Source organism: Thermothelomyces thermophilus, chromosome 7 (assembly GCF_000226095.1).
Source record: "Thermothelomyces thermophilus ATCC 42464 chromosome 7, complete sequence".
In the NCBI taxonomy this organism is placed as follows: domain Eukaryota; kingdom Fungi; phylum Ascomycota; class Sordariomycetes; order Sordariales; family Chaetomiaceae; genus Thermothelomyces; species Thermothelomyces thermophilus.
In genome coordinates, this window is record NC_016478.1 from 382,603 (window position 1) to 403,561 (window position 20,959).

The 20,959-nt window shown below is 51.6% G+C and overlaps 7 protein-coding genes across 7 annotated transcripts; 3 read left to right on the plus strand and 4 right to left on the minus strand.

Annotated features, from left to right (window-relative positions):
* Window positions 1-3,280: 3,280 nt before the first annotated feature.
* MYCTH_2071661 (uncharacterized protein) lies at window positions 3,281-6,057 on the minus strand (the record flags this gene model as incomplete). Its single annotated transcript, XM_003666489.1, has 5 exons — window positions 3,281-4,058; window positions 4,183-4,417; window positions 4,515-4,630; window positions 4,787-5,859; window positions 5,998-6,057. 5 exons carry the CDS (start codon window positions 6,055-6,057, stop codon window positions 3,281-3,283), a joined length of 2,262 nt encoding a protein of 753 aa, XP_003666537.1.
* A 1,524-nt stretch (window positions 6,058-7,581) lies between these two features.
* Window positions 7,582-8,444, plus strand: MYCTH_2311295 (uncharacterized protein). The gene is made up of 4 exons (XM_003666490.1): window positions 7,582-7,750; window positions 7,861-7,876; window positions 8,001-8,180; window positions 8,253-8,444. Exons 1-4 carry the CDS (start codon window positions 7,708-7,710, stop codon window positions 8,284-8,286), a joined length of 273 nt encoding a protein of 90 aa, XP_003666538.1. The 5' UTR covers window positions 7,582-7,707; the 3' UTR covers window positions 8,287-8,444.
* Window positions 8,445-8,873: 429 nt separating this feature from the next.
* MYCTH_2311297 (TAF10-like protein) lies at window positions 8,874-9,737 on the minus strand. Its single transcript, XM_003666491.1, has 2 exons — window positions 9,474-9,737; window positions 8,874-9,414 (listed from the first exon to the last, which is right to left on the minus strand). Exons 1-2 carry the CDS (start codon window positions 9,669-9,671, stop codon window positions 9,007-9,009), a joined length of 606 nt encoding a protein of 201 aa, XP_003666539.1. The 5' UTR covers window positions 9,672-9,737; the 3' UTR covers window positions 8,874-9,006.
* A 131-nt stretch (window positions 9,738-9,868) lies between these two features.
* MYCTH_2311298 (uncharacterized protein) lies at window positions 9,869-12,558 on the minus strand. The gene is made up of 3 exons (XM_003666492.1): window positions 12,441-12,558; window positions 11,123-12,355; window positions 9,869-11,064 (listed from the first exon to the last, which is right to left on the minus strand). The coding sequence occupies exons 1-3, from the start codon at window positions 12,454-12,456 to the stop codon at window positions 10,145-10,147; spliced, it is 2,169 nt and encodes a 722-aa protein (XP_003666540.1). The 5' UTR covers window positions 12,457-12,558; the 3' UTR covers window positions 9,869-10,144.
* A 225-nt stretch (window positions 12,559-12,783) lies between these two features.
* MYCTH_2311299 (uncharacterized protein) lies at window positions 12,784-14,491 on the plus strand. The gene is made up of 3 exons (XM_003666493.1): window positions 12,784-13,031; window positions 13,573-13,894; window positions 13,960-14,491. The coding sequence occupies exons 1-3, from the start codon at window positions 13,022-13,024 to the stop codon at window positions 14,477-14,479; spliced, it is 852 nt and encodes a 283-aa protein (XP_003666541.1). The 5' UTR covers window positions 12,784-13,021; the 3' UTR covers window positions 14,480-14,491.
* A 631-nt stretch (window positions 14,492-15,122) lies between these two features.
* Window positions 15,123-16,461, plus strand: MYCTH_2311300 (uncharacterized protein). The gene has a single exon (XM_003666494.1). It carries the CDS (start codon window positions 15,247-15,249, stop codon window positions 16,231-16,233), a length of 987 nt encoding a protein of 328 aa, XP_003666542.1. The 5' UTR covers window positions 15,123-15,246; the 3' UTR covers window positions 16,234-16,461.
* Window positions 16,462-17,595: 1,134 nt separating this feature from the next.
* MYCTH_72833 (general substrate transporter) lies at window positions 17,596-19,995 on the minus strand. Its single transcript, XM_003666495.1, has 4 exons — window positions 19,867-19,995; window positions 19,207-19,812; window positions 18,937-19,139; window positions 17,596-18,843 (listed from the first exon to the last, which is right to left on the minus strand). Exons 1-4 carry the CDS (start codon window positions 19,868-19,870, stop codon window positions 17,764-17,766), a joined length of 1,893 nt encoding a protein of 630 aa, XP_003666543.1. The 5' UTR covers window positions 19,871-19,995; the 3' UTR covers window positions 17,596-17,763.
* Between the last annotated feature and the right edge of the window lie 964 nt (window positions 19,996-20,959).

Below are 20,959 nucleotides of genomic sequence, written 5' to 3' on the forward strand. Positions count from 1 at the left end.
GTAAGCTATTAAGTACTTATAGCTTCCTACCATTAGGTCTATTCTACTTTCTATCGTATATGCTATAGCTTCATCTAAAGCTCCTGAATTCGTGATTTCTTTTCGTCCGTATAATAGAGGTAATCGTTACTCTAGCACGAGTCCTATATGTCTCGTCCTATTCTATAGTACCTAGGCTAGGCTCGTTTTGGAACTACCGTAATACCTTCTAGACTCCGAGCTTCGATTTTCTAGAGTAACTTGGCTGCTCTATTCCCTATGTTATGGACCTATTCTATAAGGTGTAAGCTTCTGTCCCCGTTTTCCTATCAGATTAGCTAGTAATTATTTTCGAATTTGTCGTAGAAGTAGTATTAGCATTTATATACTATATACTGGAACTAGGGCACTTATATATATACCTTATATTAAGGGTATAGTTATATAACGTTACCTAGGAAGTATTAGAATTCTTTCCTAAATCCTTCCTACTATATATAGATTATAGGTACTCTAATGCTAAAATAGGAGTATTTCTTCTAGTAGCTTTCCTATATATACTTGTCTTTTCTACGGCTTGTATATATAAACTAGTATTCTAGGTTCCGTACGTTATTACTAAGTTACTAGTCGTTAAGGTACTTAGTATAGCTATTAGGCCTATTATATATTATAGGCTATTCTCCTTTAATAGTTTCTATAATATATTAGAGTTCCCTTATCTCGTCCCTTATTTTATCGCTCTACTAGGTAAGTCGAGTTAAGTATCTATCCTGTTTATATAGCTCCGTATTAAGTTAGAAAACTTTATTACGGTACTATTTGATTCGTTCCTAGAGGAATAGAACATTAGGTCTAGGTCTTTCGTTTCCTTAGATATTGGTTATCTATGATCTATCTTACCTTTATATAACTATAAAACCTTACTACCTTAAGGCTAGGAGAATCGAAATTAATAATATATACTCTTCTACTATATCTTATTTAGCAAGACCTATCTCTAGGTCTATAATAACTAGTTTAAAGTACGGTACTTATTTGTCTTTACTATTACCGTTATATCCAAGACTATCTATATTACTACCCCTGTCTTTGTAGCTTATAGCCACTACTTTAATAACGTCCTTAGTAGTTTTATTAATAATTATAATTTCCTTTCTAGGGACTATCTTCTACTCTTTCTTTAGGCTTTAATATTCTTACTTATAGTGCCCTTTCTTTCTATAGTTATAGTAAGTAATATTAGACTTATCTTTAGTTATCTTCTTCTAGTCCTACTTCTATATTATATCTATATCTATAGCTCTAGGGTATATCTTATATAAGGTATTAACATATACTCGCTTTTTCTTATTATTAGCCTTAACTATAGTTCTGTTTATTTGATCTCATCTCTATTACTCCTATATATAGAGTTAATTATCGATTCTAATAGCCTATATAATATATTTATCTAGGGTCTTAGGCTAATCGTACTTATATAGCTTATCTTTAACCTTTTCCTTTAAGCTATTATAAAATAATTACATTAATACCTTATCGTTAAGCTAAGACTTAAGTATATCTTATCTAAACTATATGATATAAGAGGCTATTAACTTAGTCTATTAGAGATTAGTAAGTCTTTTTTATATATAAATCTTCTTATCTTTATTACTAAAAACCTTCTAAAGCTTTTCTTCGAAACGGTCGTAAGATCGAAAGACTACTTACATAAACGTGTCTCGATCGTCTTTATCTTCCTTAGTAAGATAGTTATTCTATATAGGTTCGAACTATCTAAGTACCTTACCCTCTAATCTTATAGCTATATAGAGGACTTTAGCTTTATCGTCTAGAAACTTATTATCATTAAGCCAGAAGTAAGATTAAAGGTTTGTCAGGAATCCTATAAGATCCTCCTTAGTTCCTCTATATTTGCTAGGTAGTTTGATCTTGATATAGCTCGCTTTAGTAGTCTCGAGCGCCTTGATTTTGGTATAGGCCTCGTTAACCAACTTCTATAAGTGCTTTTCGCCATTCTCAAGTTCCTTAATTCGGGCTTAAGTAGCCTTGTCTCTTTAGTCTAACTCCTAGATCTATTACTAGAGTTAACTAAGCTAGGTAAGCAGCTATTTAGCTATAACGTTAGTAGCTATATCGATATCAAAGTCGAAGTTACCTCTGTTCTAAACTATAATAGAACAAAGGGAGTGGTAACAACGTATAACAAACCCGGCTTAGACTTTTTCTAAAAGGGTTTAGACAAAGGTAGATTGAGTGGGACAAGTGGGCAGGTCGTCTAAGGGATTTAGTAAAGCTAAAGGGTTTATAATAATACTAGAGTTATCTCTTATAGTGATTAGTAATACTTAGTATAAGTATTATAATTATAATTATTACTACTAGTAAACTTTTAAAGTCTATCTAATAAGTGATTAGCTAGCTATATATATATAATTGTCTGTCCTTTTTCAATAGTTATTACTAGTACTATTTCTCCTTTCACCCTGTAATTCCGTATTATCGACAGTGACATGTTATTATCACTAGTGAAGACCTTAGTCTTGGCGGTGATAATCTTCTAATTGGTCCGTCAAGTGATTGGCTGTCGGAATGTCCCATGTCCTGGCTGTAGCCTGCCAGGCCGTCTATATGCTTATCCGTGACATAGTTATTTAATGCCTAAACCTATTAAGAAGCCAAATATAGGAATCCTAGGAAATATAGTCATAAAGGGACCTAGACATTGTTTTATAAGGTATAGGAGCCTATAACTGTTATCTAGTAAGGAGGGTTCTATAGTAGCTAATAGACCTAGGGAGGCTTCTAAAATACTACCTTATAAGGAGGTTAGACTAGGAGGTAAAGCCTTTAAAGGGCTATTTTAGCTATTTCTCTTTTTCTTTATAGTAAATTAGTATTCTAGATTAGGCATTAAAGGTAGGATAGAGGTTTTTATCTAGCCTATTAGGTATAGTTTCCTTTATATATAACTAGAGAGGCTTTACTATACTTATTAGTATAGTAATATAAGATTAATAATAATAATAATGATAATAATAATCTATTTTATTACTTAAAATAAGTTCTTTAATATATATATATATATATATATATATATATATAACTCTAATAATATTTTATAAGCTAGTCTTTAAATAAATCTTTAATATTAATAAATAGAAATTATTATATATAAGGATCTAAATAGTTATATACTAAGGAGAGGTTATAAGGAAACCCTAGTATTAGGCCCTAGCCGAGTATTTAAGAGGCTATCTAAAGAAGGTGGTGGTGGCTATTCGGTTTCTAGGGCAAGCTAGCTACCTGACTCTACTATGTCTAGAGTAGAACCCGAGGTGCGTAATAGGTGACTAGCTTCAGCAGCCCCACGGTGTTGAGCACCCATCGAAAACAGCTGCAGGGAGCCTAGGGCGACGAGATCGGCAGGCTGCGAGGTGAAGGTGGGCAGGGCACCTGATTGGGCGTTCGGGTGCGCCAGTGACAAATGCTGCCCTGTATCGGAGGGAGGGGCGTTGGAACCGGCGCGGTAAGCTCCCGAGCGGCACGCTTGGTTCTCGCTAGAAAGGCACGTTGGCGGAGTCGGGAAGGCGGAAGCTTTGTGGCCAGCGGACCTCGGTGTTTCCGTGGCGGCCACCACGGCGGGGGATGGTGGTTCCCGCCCGTACGTGGAAGGCCTCGCTGCTGGGCCCAAGCACGCCCCTGGCTGGGACATGCTCTGTCTGCGGTCCGAGAGGGAGTATGACGGGTCGGACACGGCATCGGGGGACCGTGGCTCGGGTGACAGAACAACCCCCTCCTGTGTGACCTCCCCGGCCGTGAGCTGGGGAGCGGCTAGGGATCGCTGGTGGAGGACTGCTGCGAAGACCATGTAAGGGAGCAGTGGTGGGAGATAGTCGAGGGAATAACGGGATTGGTAGATGCTGGTGAGCGAGATGATGGCCTCAGAAGACTGTCGGCACACAATATAGGGGGTCGAATGCCCGGTCAGGCTGGGAGGTAACCCGTCGACAAGGCTTGCCGAATTGGCGACGAACGGCTGGAGCAAACTGAGCAGGCAGAAATTGTACCATATTCTAGAAGGGCACAGGGAAAGAGAAAGAGGTGGGGTTGCACGATTAGTTCCCATCTTGCTTCGAGCCGCGTGTAGTCAGAGCGCAAAGGGAAAAAGAAGCAAAACGAGGGAAGGTGACTGCTTACCGCGCAAGAAGAACGTCAGGTCCAACACCATCCGCATCAGACGCGGACAACTCGGCAACCTGGCGGTAATAACCAGTGCACTTGCCGAAGGCCCCCTCGAGGTCACTAGCGGTCATGGCTTTGGAATGGTTGTACGAGGAGAAGGTGTGTGCTGCCTCGGTAACCTCGAAGATGAAGCGAGCCAGGGGAGGGCAGTGCTGCAGCTCTGCAAAAAACTGAACCTGCAAGGAGATCCCTGGCTAATAGGTTAGCCGGCCGTCTGCTCGGGTGTGCCGATCAGGTGTAGAGCTTATGCAGGAAAGATGCCTCCCTGCCTAGGGCGAGTGGCGGACCTCTCTCAACGCGTGCCTCGGGGGTGTCATCCTCCACATCCCTGAAGTCGGGATAAATCCTCATGAATAAGGGACCCGTTTTCGGCTCGAGGTCTCCGGTCAAGAGCCTGAGAAGACTGCCCGTTCTGCCGTTAGGAGCATGAAAGAGTGCCGACTGGAAAATAAAACCAAAACCAGCGACCGAAAAAAAGAAAGAGATGAAGCGAGAGACAAACGGGGAAAAAAAAATTAAGGCGGGGAGGGGAGGAGGGCGCAAGCATCGATGGACATACCGGACCAAGGAAAGCCCCCCACAATAGGCCAAAGCCCGCACGGTCTTGAAGTCGTCATCATGGCCGTGCTCTTGCTGCCGCGTCTGGAGGAGGAAACGAATGCCGGCCCTTGCGAACTCGCGGGCAAGATCGCCAGCGACCTCTTCATTTCCCCGGGTCATCTCTGCAACAGCCAGGACCCCGAGTGCCTGGATGTAAGGGAGGCTGGGCAGTTCCTCTTCCCTCGCTAGCAGTCTCTTCGCCTCCGCCAAGAAGGCATCACCGAAGCCGACCCTGGAAACGGGTTGGGATATCGGCGTCGCGGCGACGCAAGCCAGACCTAGGACGGCATTCACGAGAGCCTCTGAACAGAACCGCGGGTTGCCTTGCCTGAAGTCGTTCATGAAGTGGCGCTGTGAGACGATGGAGAGATATGGCAGCGAGCTTCCAAAGAACCTGGCGAGCAGCCGTTGGACGAGGCATCTGTCGGATGTGACCTTCGTCCACGTGTGAGGAATAGGGTCCGGGGATGAGTCGGGGGGTGGGAAATGCAGACGCCTTGGTGCCTCGGCTGGGGGGGTATAGATCCCGGGGGGAAATATGGAGGGCCCGGGGTCAAAAGAAAACCTCCGAGTCCTCTCCGGCCGTGTGCTGGCTGCGGACTGGGGTCGGAGTGTATCAGCGACCAACGGGCCTGGGTGCCGAGAAGTTCGGGAATTCTCAGCGAGGCCGGAGCCCAGGGTGGTGATCAAGGCATCCGGCCCGCCCCGAGAAGGCTTGCCATCCTGGCCATCGGCGAAGCCCAACGGCGGCGGTCGCCCCGATGATCCGGCCAACCTTGCCGACGGCTGGGCGAGGATCCATTCCGCGATGGCCTCTGGAGGGTCGCCTGCCGTCATACGATCCAGCACCGTTCTCCAACGGCATGGGTCGTTGTTTGTCAGGGCCCGGAGGAGGGCCTGGCCCTGTCGTTGTTCGGTTCGCAATCTCTCGATTTCCGATCGCAGGTGGTCCTTCGTCCGCCACTTCTTGTCCTCGTACACACACTCCTCCCCCCTCGACCTGCACCTACGGCAGGGGAGCTGGCCGTCACACTGCCGCAGAGACGCGTTAGCCCGGAAGTTCTCATGGGCCCTATGGTGGGACTTGGCTGGGATCGAGGAGCAAGCTCCCAGAGACGGGTCATCTCCCATGTTGACTTGGCGTGACCGGCTTGTTCGGATCAATCATACCTTTGTTCTCTTTCTCCGACACACGAGACACGCGTTCGGAGTTAGGTGCTGCCTGGGCATGGCGAGCGGCTCAGAAGAGATGTCAGAAGTTTGGGGAGCACGGCACAGCTAAAGGCTGGTCTAGGCGACGTCAGCAGCGCTCATTCGAGAGGAGACATCGAGCGCACGTAGTCGTCTAGAGGTTTACCTTGAACAAGCACTACTTATATAAACCCACGTCATGTGCGTATGTTCGTATAAGAAGAGAAAAAAAAAAAAGATACGCGAGCAGGATCCATGGCCGCTCCAGAGACCAAGATCAGGTCGACTATCAGGCCCAGAGGCGCTGTCGACAATCAATGCCCCAGCGTTCCCGTATACGTGCCAGATCCCCCATCTCCATGGTGGGTGTCCCCGGGTGACCCCAGCCGCAGCCCGGGTGGGGGGAGCGTCGACCTCCTTTGGAAAGTGGAAAGTGGGCATACTATGGAACGCGGCCCAGGAGCCCTAATGTTGTCAGAGCACATGCCTTGTGAGCAACGTCGGTGCTGTCGAGCACAGACGAAGCTGAACCAGCCTATCGCAAGCGTATTACCAATTTCCGAGTCCGCACAGACAGGCCGCCACATGCGGCAAGTGCCATTCCCTGGCTCTCCTGGATCACATGTTGGTCATCTTCCGATGTCGAGGACGCGGCCCTGCGCTGGGGAGAGGCAATGAGCTCTTAGATTGCCAATCGACGGACCGAAGGTTACCTTGAAGAGGAAGAAGGATTTCTTGCTAGAGAGGGAGGTCGCTGGCCGAGCCACTGTAGCCGTACTACCCGGTATCATATTCCACCCATATACTATATGACAGGGAAGATGGAACCGTTCACATGAAACCCAATTTTTTTTGGAACCTCGAACACCAACCACCCCCACCTTGCCCACCTGGACCAGTATGGTGCACTTGCCAAGTGATGGACATACGGACCGATGGACTGATGATAGATGACCTAGTCTCGTTCACTGGATAGTTTGCCTATACGGAGTACAAGCGGGCTTTGTAACAAGGCAGCTAAGGTATGGATTACACAGCAGTAGTAAGACATGGGCTTGAGAGGAAAGGGGAGGTCCCAGGCCCCAAGCCACATCCAGCAGACCTTGAGTCTGTGACGATGAATAAATCAAATATCGAATTTCAGCCCTCTATCGCGCTTCCACCATCTCAGGATACCGAGCGTTCCACATGCCGTAGACGATGGCTCGAGGACGACGGCTTTCTATTTCCGGTTCTGATGCCTCGCGCTTCCTCTTTCATTTACATCTGCCACGATCTTTCCCTTTACCGGTACCATTTTCATTTTCAATAAGACGTAATTACTACATATACGCGCTTCCTTGCCTCCCTCTCCTTTTACATCTTCTTTCAACCCCCCCCCCTCCCCCCCTTCCCCCTAGGCTTCTCTTTTATACCCTTTCTTCTTCCCTCCAGAACTACTCCGATGTTGGAAACCCGGGCACCGTGCTGACGTGTTGCGTGCTGGCATCGCACGGTATTCTACTCCCGGCGTAATTACCAGTAGTAGAAGCTGGGAAGCACTGATACACGACACGTGATTTTACAGACCCACTTATTTTTCGGGCCGCCCGCTTATCAATTTCGTCCGTCTGCGATCGACGCCTTTCCTGGAACCGCGTTCTCGAAGGATTCCACGACGTCCAAGGTTGTGTCTTGCACCCGCCCATCATGCAGCCGACGCGGTGTTTGCTTAGGCGGTCCGTGTGGAAAGGTAACGTGCTTCTGATATACCCTATATGTTTCCTCACCTCAATCCATGCTCCACCGGGCCTGCGTATCCTTGCCTCCGCAGGACTTTCTGACTGACCGACTTGTGTTTAGGGCCACACATCGTCCCGTAAGCACCCTTGACTTGATCTCTCCGACCTGTCCCGAAGTCCTTCCTGTCCCGGGGGGCCCAAAACTCTACCACTACCGTCTGTTCGACCGGCGAAGCGGCCTAACGATCTGTTCTTTCCTAGACTCCCCATCGTGCGCCCCGAGCCAGGAAAGAAAGTGCCACCAATTCGGACCCAGGCGAGATCAGCAACCATTTTGCCCAACTTTGTCGGCCTCAAGTTCCAGGTTCACAACGGCAAGGTGTACCATGACGTGACTATTACCGAGGAGATGGTGGGCCACAAGCTCGGCGAGTTCTCTCCGTATGCCACACACCTGCCACCCTTCCCCGCGGAGCGCCCAATGAGGAGACACTGACAAGGTGGTTGCTGTAGGACACGGAAGCCCTTCATCTGGAACAAGAAATAAAGGGCGACCCCTGTAGCAGGAATCGAGATAACTCCAACTTGTACGAGCGCTCAAGGGACGTTTTGCGTTGCGATGTACCATATATGTGACCATACTGGGACGGAAACAGTGAGCATTTTCATCGGGAAGCTAAGATGGTGGTCTTATTCTTCCTACGGGAGGTGGCCTGCTGCTCGCAGCCGACGACGGCAGCTGCGCCTCGCAATGGCGCTTCATGGCACCGAGGAAGGATGATGACGATGGGATAAGGGGGGAAAAGAACAGATAATGATTCTTGTCGGGGAGGAATAGAACGCCTGTTTAATGAGCAAAAAACATGACATCAAATGATTTGTCGGTATATATGTATATGAAGAGAGCTCTCCGTCGGGCCATGCTACCGACCACCCCAGTGCCAACGCCGAAAACCTGCCTTCCCAACGCCATTATCCACGCCTCCAGATATGTAAAGCAAAACTCCCGGTGTGAGCTAGCCCGGGTAGCCCAGAACGGATAGAGCAAGTAAGGACCTAGTGCGTACCCCTTGCCCCCTCGGGACCTCGGGATGGCAAAGTGGGTATAAAGCCATCGAGGCCAACTTCGTAACCTCTCCTCGAGGGGACCTCTGTGAAACTGAAACCAAACAAAGCATAGCAGACAGGCCTACACCCCCCCCCCCCCGGCGGGCAGAAAGTGACGATGGTGCCACAAAGACAGCCAATTGAGACGTGGAATCCTCCATCAGCGGTAGAATTCGCTCCGCTTCACATTGACGCCGAACTCGCCCACGGCCATTCCGAGATCTTCCATGGTCAGTACCGTGCGGTTCTGGCTGCCGCCTTGCCCACCGCCGCCGTACCCGGGCCGCTGGATACCCAGCGGGCCACCGCGACCCTGTTCTTTGCTGCCGGGCTGGCCGGCCGGCTGCCCGGGAATCGGGAAACCCGCGGCCGCACCGAGGTTGCCCATCGGGTTGTTGGCACTGGTATTGCTCGCGCGGATCCGGCTGTACTGGTACGCATCGGCCGCAATGTCAGCAATGAACTTTTGCGTCGCCAGGGCGAGCAGTCGCGCCAGGCGCTGGTCGGTCTGCGGGGGCGGCGGGAGGCCGGCGCGCGTCATGTAGTAATTGGTGACTGCGTCGGGAATCTATCGGTCAACCCGCGGGCGTCAGCACACGTCCAGCCAGTGATACAATGGTTACGTACAATCGGCGCGTAGTCGTCCATCTTGTTGAGAAACTCCTTGAGCGATGCGTCCTTGCGCGTCGGCAGCCTGGGCTCCGGGATGGTAGGGGTGGGGAGGTTCGCGGCAACCCCAGAGGTTTCGCTCGTCTGCATGCCATTCGCATGCGCGACCGGGGCGGCCGCCTGCTCTGTATTTTCTGTCGGCTGATTGCTTGCCATTATTGTAGAGGATGAGTCGAGCTTTGCGGTCTTCCTCTGTAAGCAGATGGCTTGTAATGTATGCTTGGGGTTCAAAGGCCAAGGGTTGGTCACCTGCAAGGGTGGTCACGTGACACGCTATCAACAGGGCTCATGGTCAGTATTCTTCCTCTTCTTGCTCTCCTTCTGACCTTGGAATCCTCTACATGTTTACACGAGGGATATTGATATTTAGAAGTTACTAACAGGAACCGGCGATGCTTTACAATTTGTGCAAGGATGTCAAGTATATGGATCATGACCGGCAGCTGTCATGCACCGAAGTTGTAAGAACTTCACAAAGGCGAAAGTACTGCCTTACGACAGAGATACGACTGAATTCACCGTAATGGCAAGAAGCGGGTTGTCTTCATCAGGTATCAAACCATTAGAAGGCGTCCTCATGTCTTCGGTCATTTGCAACTCCCCCAAGTATCTGCCTCCCAGAGCGTTGCTCATCGCCCTCTGCTTCGGGTTGCCGGCATCGTCTCGAAGGCATCGTCTTCCGAGATTTCGTCGTCGCTAATCTCGATAGCTTTTTGTGACGCCTTGGGTTTCTGTGACTGCGTGAAGTTGATTGTTGTTTGCCGAGTCTTGGGTGCAGCACCACGGCTTCGAGTAGATCGGGTTGGTGCGGCTCGCGCAGGTGGATCTGGTGCGGCATCGTCTTCCATGATTACATCTTCGTCGTCGTTCTCCTCCTCTTCGCTATCCTGGAACGAATTAGCTTTCTTTCGACTTCGCACGGGAGCCTTCTTCGCGGCGGCGGCCCTCTTAGTCGGAGCCTTCTTTGTGGCTCTCGTCGTTCTCGCCGCTGCCCGCTTGGCGGGAGCTTTTGGCAACGGAGGTTCGTCGTCGTCCGGTAACTCGTCGTTGTTGTCGCTGAATGCAGCATTCGGAGCAGGCATCGCACCTGAGCCTTCCATAGCGGGTTCAGGAGACGCTGGAACTTCCTCAATTGCCCCTGGTTGTGCTGTCCAGTGGCCGTCCAAGTCGGAATCCCAATCCAGGGGCTTTTCCTTGAACCGCTTCCTGCGCTGGGCCTGTCTCTGCTGCCCCGAAATGAAGCTTTTCTCCATTATTTTTCGAAAATCATCGATATGGGCATCGAGGCCCTCCGTGATCTTGTCATCATCGAGCTGTAGCAGACCCTTAACTTGGGAGGAGAGCGATTCTATGACGAACATCTCAACCGCGTGCTTGTCATCCTTGCTAACGAACTGGTTGACGGCGTCGCCAAAAGGTGCCTGGGGAAGGATTTTGAGAGATTGCTGGGCGAAAAACTCCTGCACCAAGGTGTCGACTTTGATGGTGTCGACAGATTCAAGAGCTTCCGCGACGCCTGCTGGGAATGTGCTCACGTCTTTGGCTTTTCCTAGAGTACAATTCCGTCAGACAACTCAACTGATTACGAAGGACGCGGAAGCGCTCACTTGAAGTCCCCGTCTTCTTCCGGTAAAAGTATACCACGTCGTTCTGGTTTGCTACCTTCCCTGCAAAGCGGTTAGAGAAACGCTGTGGGTTCTCGACCTCAAATTTTGACCCCTCGGGAGCCGTGTATTCCACTTTGAGTCGAATGAGGGGCAGTGGCTGTTCTTCCTCATCCTCTGGTATCTCGTCTTCGCTGTGAATCGACCGCCATTTCGCGTTGGCCTCCGCAATCATCTCCTCAACGATCAACATGAGGCGCTTGGTAATATCTTGGCGATTATCTTGTTTCTTTTCGAGTCCCTTGAAACGCTTGTCGGTTGCCAGCGTGATCTCACGAGTGATAAACGGTCGAACGGTCTTCAGCGGAATCTTTTCCACCTCAAAGGATTTGCCGCTGATACTGAGAATCGCAACGTGTTTTGTTACGGCCTCGCCGGGCACAAGGGATGTTGCCACTGACGAGCCGGGCTGCATGACGTAGAATCCGGTCTCCGCATTCCGCTGGGGATCGATGAGACATTCATGCTCGTGCCCCCAGATGACGAGATCCAGAAAATCTGGTAGCATATTCTCGGGAAGGTAGCTGGTCTGGGTGTGCGCGTAATGGTTCTGGTGCAGCGCCAAGAGGTTGAAGAAATCAGACTTTTGCTGGGCCGGCCGGTAGAACCTAACCTTGTTGTCCCTGAATGTGCGATGCATGCGCTCATCGCGTACGTTGCTCAACCCGTAGAGAGCCAACTTCGTTTTTCCTTTCTGCAGAAGTATAGGCTTGACATGGATGTTGTCTGCCTCTGGGACGCGACCAAAGTAATTGACCAGGCCTGCCACCTGTAGCAGATCGAGTGAGCAAAAATGGCCGTCACCGCTGGGATCATCATGATTCCCGTGAATAGAGAACACAGGTATTGAAATGTTGATGTCGGGGTCTTGGTAGTTGACATGAGGAAAGGCGCCCTCAAAAACCTCGGCTGCGTCGCTGAGGAACTCGAGTTCGCAGGGTTTCATGCCCAGGCAATTCTTCCGAAGTGAACGCATAACTTGATACATGGACTTGCGAGACGGCTTATTGTCGTGGAATAGGTCACCACCTAGGAGAACCATATCGACATCCCGAGTTCGGGCGAGCTGCATGATTTCGTCAAAGGTGCGCCAACTGTCATCCTTGCGGATGGGGTCTCGTTCCTCGAAACCAACATGATTATCGGTTGACACCAAGATACGTATCGTGTCTGGGTCTGCGTACACGGTGCGGGGGTTAGCTCTATCGTTGGATTCGAGAAGGGCGAGAGAGGCCATCGATGGGAGACCTAAGGCACTCACCATAATTTTGGGGCATCTTTAGCAGGTCCACAGGCCAACCAAGCGTTGCTGTTGCGTACTTCGTAGGGTGTTGTACACTCGGAAGAAATGCCGTTGACAGATTGGCCGAGAACTGGTCCTTTTGGTGTGTAGCTCCACGCGTCGACGGAGGCGCGAACGAAGCACGCGGTCACATGCGCAGGCTGATCAATTTGGCGCTATTCTCCACGGGGTGGTGAAAGCGTGCAGTGGGCGGGTCTCGTATGTGTTTCGTACCGTACCGTACGAGTTGTTTACAAGGTATTCCCGAATTTGCTTTGTAATAAACCTAGAGAACTGACATCTGGGGGTACTTCGCGGGGCAGTTCTTGGCACATTTTCGGGCCCCTCTGCTGGCGACTCGGCAGGCAACGCGCAGCATAGGCAAACAAGACCTCATCTCATGCTGGCAGAACGGCTTGGTCAATGTCTACACCACCTCAATACTATACTAGAAACGGCCGAAGAGCCGATCACGGTCGCGTCCGCTAACACCCTCTGTACACGCGAATTCCATCGCCGGAACTAGGGAAGAGAAGCCCAAACAACTCTGGTGTCCCGGCATGCCCCGGTGTAAGTCACGCCCGCTTCTTTCACAAATGCTAGCCTAGAAACCTTGTTCCTCGTCTCTGTTTTGCTTTATTTTCGTTTTTTATACGTTGGCCATTCACGAAATCCTGCCACTGCTCGATTTTAGACGTGGTGGGATCAAGCTAGTTCCCTTTTTTTCTGACACTGCTTCCCCAATATTTCGCTGGCCAACTCCCCCTTTGGCAAGACTGTTGCACCCAAAGTCTCTCATGAAGCTGTCTTTTTGCTTCGGTCATCATATATCATCTCTCTCCCCTACATCATGATAACGCCTATGTTGGTTTACCGCGCTGTAGTACCACGGCACAATCAAGGGAAGCTTGGCTCCATGGGCCAGTCCAATGCGCCGCGCGACTTATGTTTACAACAGGCAGGATCCTGTTACGCTCGATTGAGACGACAGGCCTTTTTTTTTTGCCGGGGGGGGGGGGGAGGGGGGAGGGATGGAACGTTACCCGGAATCCGCAGTCTTAACCGTTGTTCATCTTTCACCTGACTAACTCTCTCATTGCGCCTCGTATAGCCGCTGCTACCGATCGCCGCGTCCACTTTGCTGGTGGTAGATATGGGTCTGGAGAAGTGAGCGAAGAGGAGTTGATGCAAGATCTTGGGGAGGGTGATGACGAGCTGCTTGGAGACGCGATGACAGAAGATTTGGGCGACGAAATGGACGACGATGGCAACTCCGAGGCCGAGGACGACGAAGGTATGGGCGACGATCCATTCAACCCAGTTGAATTGGGGCTGAAGGAGATCAACAACCTTGCCCACTTCGGCGTCAGCAGCCACCGGCCAGGAAGTGGCGTAGCCGAGTTGCTCAGCGACGACCTTGACAAGTACTGGCAGTGCGTACATGTCTCTCCCCGAGCTTCGAACTTGCCCAGGCTTTTGACTGACCAGGATATCGCAGGTCGGATGGTCAGCAGCCGCACCAACTCACAATCCACTTTCTGCGCCGTGTCGAGATCCGTGCGATTCGCTTCTATGTCGATTACAACCAAGACGAGTCCTACACGCCGACCCATATTGTCTTCTACGCTGGCACAGGTCATCATGACCTCATCCAATTCGCTGAACTCACGCTCACCAATCCAGTCGGGTGGCAGGATGTACCCATCGCCAATAGTGGCGGAGGTGCCGATGGCCACTCCCTGTGCTGCTGGATAGTGCAGATGCACATCAAAGAAAATCACCAGAATGGCAAGGACACTCATATCCGCGGCATCAAGATATACGCCCTAGATGACCAGTCATTAGGCAGCGCCGCACGCGAGCCGGCCCGCGGCCCAAGAATGGACCTCAGCGCGAACCATGTCCCTGCGCCGGCGGCACACGGTCTGAACGAGCAGTCTCTCCGAGAGCTTCTGGATGCGTTTGAACGCCATCCCATATCGAACACCGAATCGGTGCGCGAACCGGTGATCCGTTGAAAAATGATCTTCTAGTCGATGTAGTCAAGGCCGGGCATGCCATTCCCCGATGAACCGAGCACCTGGGTGAGGCACGGCGCTGTCTGGCCACAGGCGATTGAAGAGGCATGGGGAGAACGCGCTATTTCCAATCGCAAATTGTAGTGTGCGAATTATGCCTAAACAACGATGACAAGTCGATAAGCGCGCCGCAATGACTATACACTGCAGCGGCATTTGACGGACCGGTATTGGGGGCTTGGCCTCCCAGCTGAAGTGGCTTCATACCTTCTGTGGCAGGGTATTCATTGGCAATGTTCTCAATTCACAGTAGTTGTGGAATTCGACAAATCAAGTAGCAACGTGACGAGCCGTCAGGACGAGGAATGCGGTTGTAGCACCGCGGCTCACGGAAGTGCAATGTCAAACGACACTCTGGCCTACATTGACAGCGAGGCCGATAGTAATATGTAGCTGAAACGGCCCGGTAGCGTCGGTCATTCGGCGAACGATGGTAAAGGTGGTCCGAACTGCCTGGCCGAGCTACTTGACATGCCGGGTACAGAAGGCTCCGACTGGCTCCGTTCCGGATCTTGGCAACGGCGGGACATTGACGGGACTCGGTTACCCCGCGCTCCGTCGAATGCCGCCCCGAGGCGAAAGCCTGACTGTTCCTTTTCTTTCTTTTTTTCTTTCTTTCTTTCTTTTTTTTTTTACGCGACAGAGCGTCGACACTAAAAAGGCAGGTGATGCGTTCATATTCCAATCATTTTGCGTCCGATCGCTCGATGTCTCCTCCGCTGTCCCCCTCCGCTCGCCTGGCTGCCAGCTTCTTCAGCCGAGCTCTTTCGGCGTTCCAAAGCTCCGGATCCAAACTCCAAGTCATATGCACCGCTCCCCCATCACTGTCCCATGAGGGCGAGCCGGAAGCTCTTCCGCCTCGCGTTCGGCCGCAAATTCTGGTTGTGCTCGACTCATCCTTCAATCCGCCCACACGGGCACACCTGCACATGGCCACATCTGCGATACGGGAGCTTTTGCAAAAGCAAGGTCAGTGCCCGGACGCAATCCGGTTGCTCCTCCTCCTCTCTGTCAATAACGCGGACAAGGGAGTCAAACCGGCTGCGTTTGATAAGCGGTTGGCCATGATGTGGGCTTTTGCCCAGGATGTTCAGCACGACTTGCGGATGAGTTTTGGGAATAGGCAAGCAGCCCCGGAAGCCCAGGGCTTGAGCGTCGACCTGGGACTGGCGACAGTGCCTTATTTCCACGAGAAGAGCGCTGCGCTGGCCGAGGCAGGGTTTTACAAGGGACAAAGGGACCCGGACGACGATCTGGCCGAGACGGAGCAGGTCTTCCTTGTCGGTTATGACACCCTCGTTCGCATCTTCAACCCCAAATACTACGGCCCGCTTGAGATGGCCAGCCAGGTTGCCACGGCGGAGCCTACACCTCTGCAAAAGGCGCTTGACCCGTTCTTCGGGCGTGCTAAGCTACGAGTAACAATGCGGGCGGACGACAAATGGGGAGGAGCGAACGAACAGGTGGCATACCTTGAGAACTTGTTACACGCGGAGGGCCTGAATAAGGTAGGAGGTATTAGGGCCTGGGAGTCCAGGATCGAGATGGCCGATGGACACAAGGCCGGGACCGAAGTCATCAGTAGCACGTATGCGCGGGCCGCGGCGAAGAAAAGGGATCTGGGAAGGCTCGATCTGATGGTTACTCCGCGGGTGAGATGGTGGATAGAGCAAGAAAACCTGTACCTCGAGTGATACGGGGGTGTCCCCATCACCACCAAAAGGCCTCATCCGGTAGCATGTTTGCCAGTGTTCATTTGGTGGTTGGATGTTAGGTTCCAGGTCGCCCGTGTCTCGAAGAAACCAAAACGGACAGATTTGCAGCTTCTATTGGCTCACGATGGCCCCGTTGCCGGACGGTGGTGGCATGATTGTCACGGTCTATGTTCGACTTGCTCCAGGCGAGGACGTGTAACCCGTTGCCAAAGCTTTGGGACACGGCCGGGACCAAACGTCGAGAAGATCAAGGGTTTCCCCCTTTCGATCTCAACATCTACATACCAAAACTCCCATATACCATGATGAGTCTCCCTCTCCTTGCTCTTACACGTGGGTTGTCTGGGAGCAAAACCCTGGCCTCGTGAGAAATTATGGCGGTCTCACACGGCAGAATGGTTTGACCCATTCTTGCGGCAGACCCGCCCAAAAATCTCTGCAAAATGGGGCTGCAGCTTGAGTGGGTCTGGGCAGTTTGCAGTTGTGCACGGGCCACGAGCCACTGCCTATATATTCTGCGAGTTCCTCCCATCATTTCGATTTGCTTTCTCTTTTTTTTCCTCATGTCGACAATACTTCAGAGAATCATTTCTATAGTAGTTGTCCTCTTTTGTGTTCCCTAAAGGAGCCACAGATCCCACCCGGGTTGATGAACGATATCCTCGGCACCCTACAGTGAGATTTTTTTTATTCTCGATCTGCCTGCAAAGGTGGCGGTCGCTGGCCTCGCGCTGTGGCTGTATAGAGAGTGGCGATGATCTGTACCCCGGCTTCCCTGAGGTCTTGCTTTCGGGCGCTCAGGCGGGGTGGGTGTCGATGGAAGTCTGACCGGCCTTTTTCCCTCGTTTTTCATTGCGATCTTGAGCTTGTCTTGGGGCGCGAAGAAGAACAAATTCGAATATGCATGTACCATTTAGCAGTAGACGTGTTCAAGAGTTCAAGTGTATCTGAGTGTTAGGTGCTTTTGCCTCTGCTTGGAAATTTTGTCCCACAAACCGCTGTCGTGGCCACGGAATGCACACCCAAAACCAAGGGATGGCACTGGTTCGCGCGAATCTCATCTTTTACACAGCATCGGAGTCTCTGTGGCGCAAGTAAACCCATGTCTCGATCGCTGTTAACAGTCTCAACATGTGCCCCACACTTTCTGACATTGAAGGGTATTTCCTCCTCGTTTTGCTTCATTGCTCTTTGACCCACCACCCATGGGTTCTTTTTCGGCATAACATCCCGGTCTCAGCTTCAAACGGTCCGAACTCTTAGCTCGAATCCACACGATAACCCAGATGTTGGGAGGAAAGGAGTGCCTAAGAACGCACAGGGGTCGGATGAACACAGAATGACAGCCTGATGCGAATTCCATCAAATCAACTAAGGTGTGATACAACTGACAAGGCTAATATCCCTAGGCATTATCAACACCAGCTCTCCCCTTGTTCGCCAGACAACCCGTTGCCGAGCAAGTTAGAAACGCCAAACTCCGTCCGTTGCCCTATCGAATCAATTCTCTCACTGCTTCTGCGAGATCATCATTTCCTCGTTCTCCGCGATTGGCGCCGGTCTGTTGATGCTCTTGTTGAGCGAGTTCTCGCCAACGACGTTACGGGTGCCCTCCATTTCCAGGTGGTAATCGGTGTCGGGCTGGTTCTTGCTCAAGACATACTCTTCATCGTCGATGTGGCGGAAGGTGAAGTAAAAGAGAACGGTCAGAATTCCACCGGCAATAGCAGTACCTCCAAAGTCCCAAGTAAGATACGGGTCCGTAATGACACTCGAGCAAGCCAGGCCAATAGCATAAGCGACAGCCGTGTTGAAAAGGTTAAGAGCTGAAACAAGGCCTCGCATGTTGACGGGTGCACGCGAGTAAGCGATACCGTAGGCTGGGACGTTGACAAACAGCTCCGAGATGCCGCCAATGGCAAAAGGAATGGCCATCCACCAAATGCTGATGGGAGCGACACCAGTGCCAATCCTGCAGTCACTCGAGCCGTATTCCCCGCAGGGAGACTTCTGGTACGCAAAGTGGTTCAGCAGAGTGTAACCCACGCCACCGAGGGTGGACATGGCCAGGCCGGTGGTCATGCGCGATATGGGTCCATAGTGAATATTGAACCTGCGCAAAAGCGGGTACAGGCCGTAGTTGAGAATGGGCGCACAGGCAATAATGCTCAGAGAATTGAAGTTGGAGATGACGTCGTTAGGCACGCCGTTGGTCTCGAGCATGGTCGACAAGAAGCTGGCCGCGGCGCCAATGCCGTTGTCATTCAGATACTGGATCGGGAAGAAGCAGAAGATGCCCGTCGCTTGGAAAGTCCGGCGAACATCGTCAACGAACTCGTCGTTCCACTGGGTCTTGAACTTGCCGCTGAGGCCGGCAGCGGCAATGTTAGACGGCTTGGCAAGATCCCAGAAGCCGTGGCGACCGATTCTCTTGATACCTCCGCGGCGGAAGCAGATACCAAGAACTCTGAAGACGTTGGGTAGATCACTGCCACCGGGAGGATGGAGGACAAGGCGCTTGTGGAGGAACCAGAGTAGCAGCGGCAGGGGAAGGTAAAGGATGAGCGGAATGAGGAAAGCGAGCCACCACTGGATGCCGTTAGCGCCTGGGCCGGGAACTCTCGGTTTTTTTTTTTTTTTTTTTTTTTTTTTTTTTTTTTTTTTTGACGCTGCAGCACTTACGCCGACATATTTTTCCGAGTACGCCGTAGCGACACCCATGAAACCACCAATGTTGATCATGAGGTAGAACCAGAGCATAACCCGCTCCGTGGTCGACTCGGGGTCTTCAATGACTCTCTCGCCAGACTTGAGCGTGATAACCTTGGGAACGGTGGTTGTGACCTGATCAAGCAGAAGAGGCGAGACGTTCGGCTTGAACATGGCTACCGCAGCTGGTCAATACAATGCTAACCAAACCCTGCGGCAACTCATATGACGGGGGAGGCTTACCAGCGCCCACAGACAGAATATAAACCGAGAGGAAGTATGGAGCCTTCGCGTTCCCATTCGCCAGCAGGTCCTTTGCGCCGGCGGCGACCATGAGAACGTGGGCAACGCCGAATACAGCGACGCCCCAGCAAATGAGCGGGAAGCGGCCCGTCTTCGCGTCAGCGAGCCAGCCGAACACGAGAGGAAGTGCATAGGCAAGCATGCTGAAGGACTGCGTTACAGCATTGGCGACGACGGTGCCCATGCCGAGAGCACCACCGGTAGCCTGGCTCCCACGAGGGGGTGCGCCCCAGCCGTTACCGCCCTCGGGAAGCGGCCGGTTGACGTAGTTGCTGATTAGAGGCTGGACGCCGTAATACGAGGCTCGCTCGCAGAACTCGACGACACAGATGAGGTAGGCGATAATGGGGATTTTGCCGGGCACACGGCGCAGGGTTGCCAGCTCCTCCTCGGTCGGCTTGCCTTCATAGTCTTCCTCCATGACCGACGGGTCGAGATACGGCGCGTGCTTGTCACCCGGAGGGGTGCTCCGCTGCTTCTCCAAGTCGGCCATGTTGGGAGACTGAGGGGTGATCGAGTCCGCACCCGACGAAGGCGCTTTCTCCGCTGATTGACAGAAGTCAGCAAAATGCACCGAGTTGATATGCTACGATCACTTACCCATCTTTTGACCCCAAAAGTTGAGATGCGCGTCGACGAAGCTTTAGTGCCGATGAAGACTCCAAGCACCCTCTAGAGCAAATGCGCGCGCGCGCGGTTCGTGGAAGGGAAAAAAGGCGAGCGGGCGGGCGCAGAGGAGAACGAGAGTCCCGACTGGGTGGTTGTGTGGTGGGGGGTTGAAGGGGGACTTTTTGTATTCAGCAGCGAAAAGCTATTAATAAACTTGGGGTGGGCAAGTGGAAGCAATAATGGACCAATATGGGCTTGGAGGCTGCATGTTGGGAAAGGGTCTGCACCGAAGCTCGATGCATGGTATCATTTCGTCGACTCGAAGCTTGAATGGGGTATTCTGTGGAGTGCAAGGAAAGGGAATACAACTCCAGACCGTCCGTAGCTGCAGCCAACCCGGTTGTTGCCCTGATACCCTCCCGCTCCCGACCTTACTATCCTGTCCTAGTGGCCCCCCTCCCCCCTCCCGTTGATAGTGCCTTCCCTCCTCGGCACCCTTGCCATAAACCGCGATTACAATCAACGCGAGCGGAATCACGCTGCGCGAGTAAGGTGCCTTCGGTATGTCAGCCACATTTGGGCAGGTGGGACCGCTGCAATCACCGTTTCTTCAATCCTCCTGCTCTCGCCAGTTGTCGAGTACATACCGTGCGGTGCCGTAAACCTACAAGGACGAAATCACTACATACGGCGGTAGTGCAGGCGTGTCGGCCTTGCTTTCTCGGCGTTGCATAGTGGTGCCGACCGTTACGCGGCTCTGTCTCGTTCGACTGGTCTCAATTGGACCGAACCACTGGTTTGGAATCTGACGCGACCCGGAGCGCGCCGTCACGCCCTACATAACTTGGTTGAGTTCTCACAGGCAGTTCCTTACTCTCAGTCAATTCAGCAGGTGGGAAGTGGGCGCACCCCTGGCGTTTCTGGTATGTCCACCAGCGCGCCAACGTCCCGCAGTTCGGTTCTGCGTACAAGTACGCGTTGGTAAGAGCCGTGGAACTTTTAGGAAGTGCCCGCAGGGGCATGGTGCTCTATCACGTTATCGTGCCGTTCTTCTTCAGGTTTTGCCAAAAAAAACCTGTAGTTT